This window comes from Nematolebias whitei, chromosome 6, assembly GCF_014905685.2.
Source record: "Nematolebias whitei isolate Nwh7 chromosome 6, NemWhi1, whole genome shotgun sequence".
NCBI classification, from domain to species: Eukaryota; Metazoa; Chordata; class Actinopteri; order Cyprinodontiformes; family Rivulidae; genus Nematolebias; species Nematolebias whitei.
This window is the reverse complement of record NC_056503.1, coordinates 6,726,709-6,734,150: the sequence shown is the minus strand read 5'-3', so window position 1 is coordinate 6,734,150 and position 7,442 is coordinate 6,726,709. Positions and strand designations below refer to the sequence as shown.

Genomic DNA, 7,442 nt, shown 5'->3' with positions numbered 1-7,442 from the left:
CTGGTCTGGGTCTGGGTTCCTCCTTTTCACCTAATGGCATAGCTGGAGTCCTGCGTTATAAAGAATTTAATTACCTATAAACCGCAGGTTTTATTTTAATTTTTGCTTTTAATTCTTTAGTTTACTGTGGTTTTATTTTTGTTTGTTTGTTTGTTTTGTTTTCTTTTTGAACCATTTTTATTTTTATCCCTGTTCTGCTGTTAATAGTAGTTATTCCAATGTTATACTTTTGCTAAAGGTATTATTAGTTAGGGAGGATTATTTAAAATATTTCATCTGGAAAGAATGTTAAATGTGAAATGGTCATTGCCATTAGTTTTGTACGTTTTTATGTTATGTATTGTTAAAACAAACAAACAAACAAACAAACAAACAAACACGTAATGTTATGCTCAGTGTTGTACCCGGATTTGCCGCAGTAGCCAATAGCCGCTTGGTGTTGTGCTTAGTATTGTACCCGGAAGTTCCGCCGCTGGAGCGCAGCTGGGCGTGGCACAGACTTGACAACCCCTCCAGGTCCACTAGGACAGAACCACTCAGGTTGACAGCCACGTGCGTTTCACTCCTCCTGTGTTGTTGCTTTGCTACAAAATGGTGAGAATCCAACTTTTCCTCCTTAAATATAGTTTACTATTTATGCATTTTAATAAAATTTGTTTATGTAACCAAATATATGCTTACCTTGGCCAAAAAGGTAAAACCCTTTAGGCTAGTTAACTTTTTGGTTGATGAATGTAATTTTTTCAATTTAATTTAATAAAAAGGAGTTAAATAATAATGTGTTCAAAAAGTTAAAACATTAACATTGATGTATCCATCAGAGTTCTCCGGGACTTTGTGTTGCAATTTGTTGTTAAACAGGCAAATTAATGCAAATCTGACTGTGACCCGAGTTATTTACCTAACCAGACTAAATCACAGCTTCCTGTAAAAACAAGGTTTTTAACAGAGATTTTGTAACATGTCACATGTCCTGCTTTACCTGCAGACTGCGGCTGTTTTGCTTTAAGCTACGCCCTTGGGCAAAGAGCTTACATTAATTGCCCCTTCACAACACAGACTTTATGTATTTACTGTCTTATTGCACTCAAAGGTGATTTACATGCGCTGAGTTTCTCTGGAGCTCTTCCACAGTTTAGTAATGTTATCTCTGTCTGTAAGAAAACAATATTTATTGTTTCTTTGCTTTAATGTACATATAGGCTACAGCTTTATCTAGTTTCAAGTAAGATATAAATCATATGTGGAATGGGCAGCTTTTACTCATGTTGATCTTTTTTCATTGTTTAATGCACTTTTCCTAAACATTAATATATCGCCTCTTTTTCATGTCAGAGTTTTAAGTTCTGATTGGAAGGAACAGCGTTGCAGCTGTTTTGGTCAAAATGTCATGCTCGATCTCAGACTATGTTGTGAATGACTCAACTACCATGATGAATTTGAGCTCTTTATCTTTAAAAGTGACTCCATTAAATATATTTTTATGTTGTAAAGTTTTAACTAGTTGCTGTGACCATCTTAATTTGAGTTACAGTACCTCCAAAAGTGTATCAGTTGTACAGTAGATGTACATATTTTGATTATTTCCTGATCATTTCATTAAAATCTGCTCTGTGGTTACTGAAATATTTTGCTAACAGACAAGATTTCACAAAAAAAAGAAAGAAAAAAGAATGGCAACATTTTGTCATAACAAGCGGTACTCCGATTTCCTCCTTTGCTGAAAGATCTGAATAATAAATGTTAGTATTTTTCGAGATGAGTGTTTTTCTGGACTGGACTTAAACAGGAAATGCAAGAAAACCTAAATGGTTTTTGGTGCAAGAGGGATGAATCCTGGGGAGCAATTTTATCCACCACCAGGTGCAAAGGCAGAGCTAATGGGTGGCCATTGAGGGCCACGGCCTCCTTAGAATGATCTCTGGCCACCCCAGTCATTTAAGGACAAGCAGTATAAAACCATAGTTTCCTCAAAATGACAGGGGTGTTCAGCCATCTTGGATTTTGACATGGAAACCCAATTTTTGATACATCTATATGCAGCCACACACCAAAAATAGAAGTTGATACCTCACTTATTTTTGAAGTCACCCAACTCACAAGGCAGATGAACAATGAACAGATGAGCGGATGGTACTTCCTCTTTGCTCCATGACGGGGACAATTCCTCTTTGCTCCATGACGGGGACAATAAAAATGACTCAAGACAAACATTCCTGAACTTTAGAAACGTTGATGTTTTCCAATCTTTCCTTCACTTTCTTTCCTTTACAGCTGCGCTTCCTGTTGCTGTTCAGTCGGCAGGGGAAGCTGCGACTGCAGAAATGGTTCACACCGTGTTCGGAGCGGGAGAAGAAGAAGGTGATCCGGGACATGATGACGTTAGTGTTGCCTCGGCCGCCGCGGACGTGCAACTTCCTCCACTGGAAGGACCTGAAGATCGTTTACAAAAGGTGTTTTATTAAAACAGCTGAGTTAGCACATGCAGCGGTCTGCTCCCATCTTCTGTTTTTTCCTCTTTTAGTTTCTACCTATAAGAAAAATGTCCAATAGAATAACAAGAATATGTTCAAATATAATGTAACCTGTCCAAGATGACACAATAAAATGTGTAAAGAATATTCAGTATTTAGTTTTAGGGGGTACTTTTGTGTTTGTAGCTGATTCCATGTTTGGGACAAAGCCTCAACTCTCTTGACTAATCAAATATGTTCATTATTAAATATCAATATAACATATTAATATTTATTTAAGCCACAGATGACCCAGATTTCTAAATAAAAAAATGTCTAAATTTAATTAATGTCGTCCACTTTAGACAGTTAATCTTTTGCGTACAATTAAAATAAACTTGCTTTATAAGACAGAGTTTGTTGTGGCTCCTTGGACTGATGAAGTCCTTTGGAAGAAAGACAAAATGTTTCAACAGAAAATAAACCATCCAGAAGACCTGACTGAACTTTGATGGATTTTATCTGGATCACTGAGCATGAACTTTGATCTATGAGATCAAACTTTCTCTTTGGGGTTGTTGCTGTACTGTTGACTGCTGTGTGTCCTGACTTGTCTTTCTGTGCAGGTATGCCAGTCTGTATTTCTGCACTGGTTTGGAGGATCAGGATAATGAACTGCTTGCGCTTGAAGTTCTGCACAGATACGTTGAGCTGCTGGATAAATACTTTGGCAATGTAAGTACAGTAGTCCCTCGTTTGTTGCGGGGGATCCGTACCCTGAAGACCCGTGATAAGTGAAAAACTGCCAAGTAGGAATAGTAGTACAAGTAGTAAGTAGTAGTTTATTTTATTATTTACCATATTTTCCTCCGTACACGTCGCTCCACCCTATAAGTCACATCAGTCCAAATATGTCTAATAAAGTGGAAAAACCCATAAATATGTTGCTTCGCTGTGTATGTCGCATCTATTACGCGTCACTGCTGACCATCTGGAAATATGAGCCGGCAATGTACCAAAAATTGATTGGCTGCTAAATGGCGACCGCAGGAGCATGCACAGGAAGACAAGAATTTAACAAGATTAACACTTAAAAACAATTATTTGTTTGCTAGAAATTATAGTAAAGATGTGTCTCAGTCCAACTTTTGCTTAATAAATGCACTTTGACCGTCAAATCAGCTGCATTTTAAAACCCAATTCACAGTCGCGGGATTGTGCAGAGGGACGAGTCGTGCATTTCTTCTAAATTTAACAAGATAACCACCTAAAAACAATTATTTGTTTGCTCAACTTTATAGTAAAGGTGTGTCTCAGTTGAACTTTTACTTAATAAAAGGACTTTAACGGTCAAATCAGCTGCATTTCAAAAGTATTCACTACCTCGGTGCTCCGGAAACACGCAGAGGGAGGACATCAGGAAGGAAGAACGTTATGCATTTCTTCAAAATTTAACAAGATAAGCACTTAAAACATTTTTTTTGCTCGAAATTATAGCAAAGGTGTATCTCAGTTGAACTTTTACTTAATAAATGCACTTCAATGGTCAAATTAGCTGCATTTTGCCTGTCGTAAAATGGCTGGTGAAGGTAAACCCAATGATGCAGGCAGGCAGTAGCAGACTAAGGAGATTATAAAATAAGGTATTTATTAACAAGAAATCAAAAAGGCTAATGGTGCAGCAAAACTTACATGAAATCACAAGAAGCAGATGAGACATCACCAGTGACAGAGACACAGAGTTATATAGTGACTAATGAGACAAAACACCTGTGAGGACACACAGCTGAAACTCATCAGGGGAAATGACAAACTAGGAAACCAGGGAGTGCAGGAACAGACACACAACACCAGATGGGGGCATACAATAGGAAAACACAAACCCTATAGAAAACAGAAACTGAGGATAAGAAGGACACAAGACATAAACACAACACAAATGGGGCTAAACACCAGGAAACAGACCACAGTCCCTACATCACCGGGGTGGTGCAGCGAAATGAAGCTGATTTGATGGTTGCTCCAGGCGAACTCAACAAAGGTGGCAGTTTAAGGCAAGCTGATTGTGTCATTAATAGCCACTTTTAACTATTACATGACACAACAGCATGCCATACTACTCGAGTGCCATCTAGTGGATGAAAACGATCATATCTCAGCCAAAAATTGGTTTATAAATATGGGGAAAAAAACATAAATATGTCACATGGCATGCAAATTATGCAAAAAACTGTGATCTGTAGGGCTAAAAATATGATATATATATATATCATATCATCAATCCCTTTAAGCTCTGGGCCTCACTGGTTCCTAAATGGCTGAAGAAAAAGCTATTTGGGAGCCGATTACCCAGTCTCACCGTAATTTATACGGACCAAGCGTGAGGCCCACACAGCAGGTGGGCATGGACTAAAGTTTTCAGTGCTGCGCTGTGCGCGTAGGGATAAACCCACTAGCGACAGCCTTAAATGGCCACGCCTATACTCATAGAATCTGGGGTTACAGTACGTAACCAACGTTATTTCAGTTTACAATGGTTAAAATGGCTTTATCGCAACCTTCGAGTATTATTAGACTTGAGAATCCTTGTAGTTCTTTTTCTCCTGTCTGCGCCTTCAACTGCACTCAGCCCCTCGTTCTCCCTCACTGAATACAAACACAGCACCTCACCAGTGTGCGCTACCCCCACCTCCTGCTTCTCAAGGTAGGTGGTGGTGGGGTTAACACAAGTAAACAGAGAGGAGAGCAGCGCTGCTGTGCAAAAAAGAAAAAAAAAGTAAAAACAATGGCTGTTATTTAGAGATAGTTTGGATTTAAATAGTCAGATGAGCAGCAGAAAAATGTTTTCTCTAGACGATGCTGAAAACAAGTCCCAACAAACGTGAGAACTACGAATCTTCTTCACCATTTACAACAGCGCTATAAGTTTTAAGCTGCAGCTCCGACTGTGTTTTCAGACTCCTTTCCTGAACAAACCACGGGTTAAAACTCATTTCTTAGCCATGCTGTGCTTTATGAGAGGAACAGTGTGAGGTGGTGCAACATTAATAAATCAGCAGCTTTTCATGTCGAAGACACGGTCGGCTAACAAGACGGCTATAGTTAGCCGTCTTGTTAGCCGCTAAGGACCATGTCTTTAGTGATGCTTCACATACGCTTACTAACATTGTGAAGCACCTGAAGAAGATTATTATTTAATATATGTATGGTCAATAGTTTATTTTTAGACATTTAGTAGCGTTACAGCAGTTTGTTAATAAATGTTACTGTGTGACAGTTGGGACAAAGTGTTGACTCAGAAATATATTTTTGTTATTACTTTATAGAAAGAAAAATATATTAATTCATTCAACCTTTATTTAAACAGATTAGTCTCATTGAGCCACGGTACTCATTTACAAGAGAGACCTGTTTTAAAAAAAATGATGACAACAGTAGACAATCATAAAAGAAAGCATACAGTATGAATTGAAAAAATTGAAGAAAATTATATTAAAAATGAACAAAAACAGCTGCATTATAAAGCGATGTAAAATACTAAAAACAGGAACAAGTCTGCATTGGCTTGTGCCATGAATTTAGCAGATGTTTGAATATCGAGATATATATCGTATATTGCGATTTACCTTTAAAATATCGAGATATTAATTTTGGTCCATATTATACAGCCCTATGAGTCGCAGGGCATGCAAATTATGTTTAAAAATGTGACTTATAGGCCGAAAAATATGGTAGAACACATCCGAACCCTCATCCCTCTAAACTGCAAACAGGAATAAACCATAAAAGTTGAATGTAGATCCTCTTTATGGAGCATTATAGAATAAATCTGCTTCTATCATTCGTCTGTGCTTTTTAAAGGATTCACAGGTGTGTGTGTGTGTGTTCTGTTTCAGGTGTGTGAGCTGGACATCATTTTTAACTTTGAGAAGGCCTACTTCATCCTGGACGAGTTCCTGATGGGCGGAGAAGTTTTAGAAACGTCCAGATTTGCTGTGGGTGTGTCCATGGAGGAGTCAGACACTCTGCAGGAGGTAGTAACCTTTAACGAACTGTCAGCTAGTTAAAAGTATGCACACCCTTGATCTTTTCCACATTAAGCTGCCTAACAAACACAAAGTTCAAAGTATTTTGCTGGAGTTACTTTCACTTTATGTGACAGAGCAACAAAAAATAATCTACTTGTGAAGGAAAATGATCCACGGTTTTCTACATTTTGTGTAAATAAAATCCTGAAAGCTGTAATGTGTGTTTGTATTCACCCCCTCTGCTCTGATCTCCCCTGACTGAAACCCAGAGCAACCAGCAACCTTCAGACTCACATTACATCGAGTCCTCCCATGGGTGATGTTGTGTGAAGAGGTTTGTTACAGAAGATTCGTGGTCAAACAGCATCATAAAGACCAAGAAACACAACACACATGTCAGGGATAGAGTTGTTGAGGATTTTATAGAAGGGTTAGTTTGGGGGTCTGCAATCTGCGGCTCTGGGGCTACACTTGACCCTTTGGTCCCTCTGCAGTGGCTCCTTCAGGCTTTGACCAAAACTATCATAAAACTGAATTTTATTGAAATTATTGCCAACAATGAAAATGGCTAATTTTAACAGATTTCCTGTCTTTTTCAAATATGTGAAGAATAGTACAAATACAAGGTGTAAAACATGTGGACTACATCATGCTAGTAGTTTGTTAGTCACTTTAAGTCGACCTCCAGTCTCACAGCTGATGTTTCTCTCAAAACCACCAGAAAATTTTGGAATATCTTTAAGACAAGCTGCAGAGAAGGAATATTGGATGAGTCAAAGAATAAAACACAAAAAACAAAGTCAAAGTAAATGAAAGTATTTTTCTTTAAAAATGTAACTGGATATTCAACAAACTGGCCTAATTTTATACTGTCTTTAACTTTATGCTTTAAGTAGTATCAAAGGCGTCAGAAGCATCCGTAATGTGGGGGGGACACAATGATGTGTGTAGGTGTGTGCGC

The 7,442-nt window shown here is 38.1% G+C and overlaps 1 protein-coding gene across 1 annotated transcript in view; it reads left to right on the top strand.

Moving 5' to 3' along the window:
- The first annotated feature begins 526 nt into the window (after positions 1-526).
- The window catches only part of ap1s3a (adaptor related protein complex 1 subunit sigma 3a), a 16,361-nt gene continuing 9,445 nt past the window's right edge, over positions 527-7,442 (top strand). The window contains exons 1-4 of the mRNA XM_037678452.1: positions 527-594; positions 2,275-2,453; positions 3,080-3,188; positions 6,350-6,487. Coding sequence (XP_037534380.1) covers positions 592-594; positions 2,275-2,453; positions 3,080-3,188; positions 6,350-6,487 — 429 coding nt within the window. The 5' untranslated portion in view covers positions 527-591. The remainder of the gene's footprint in view (positions 595-2,274; positions 2,454-3,079; positions 3,189-6,349; positions 6,488-7,442) is intronic.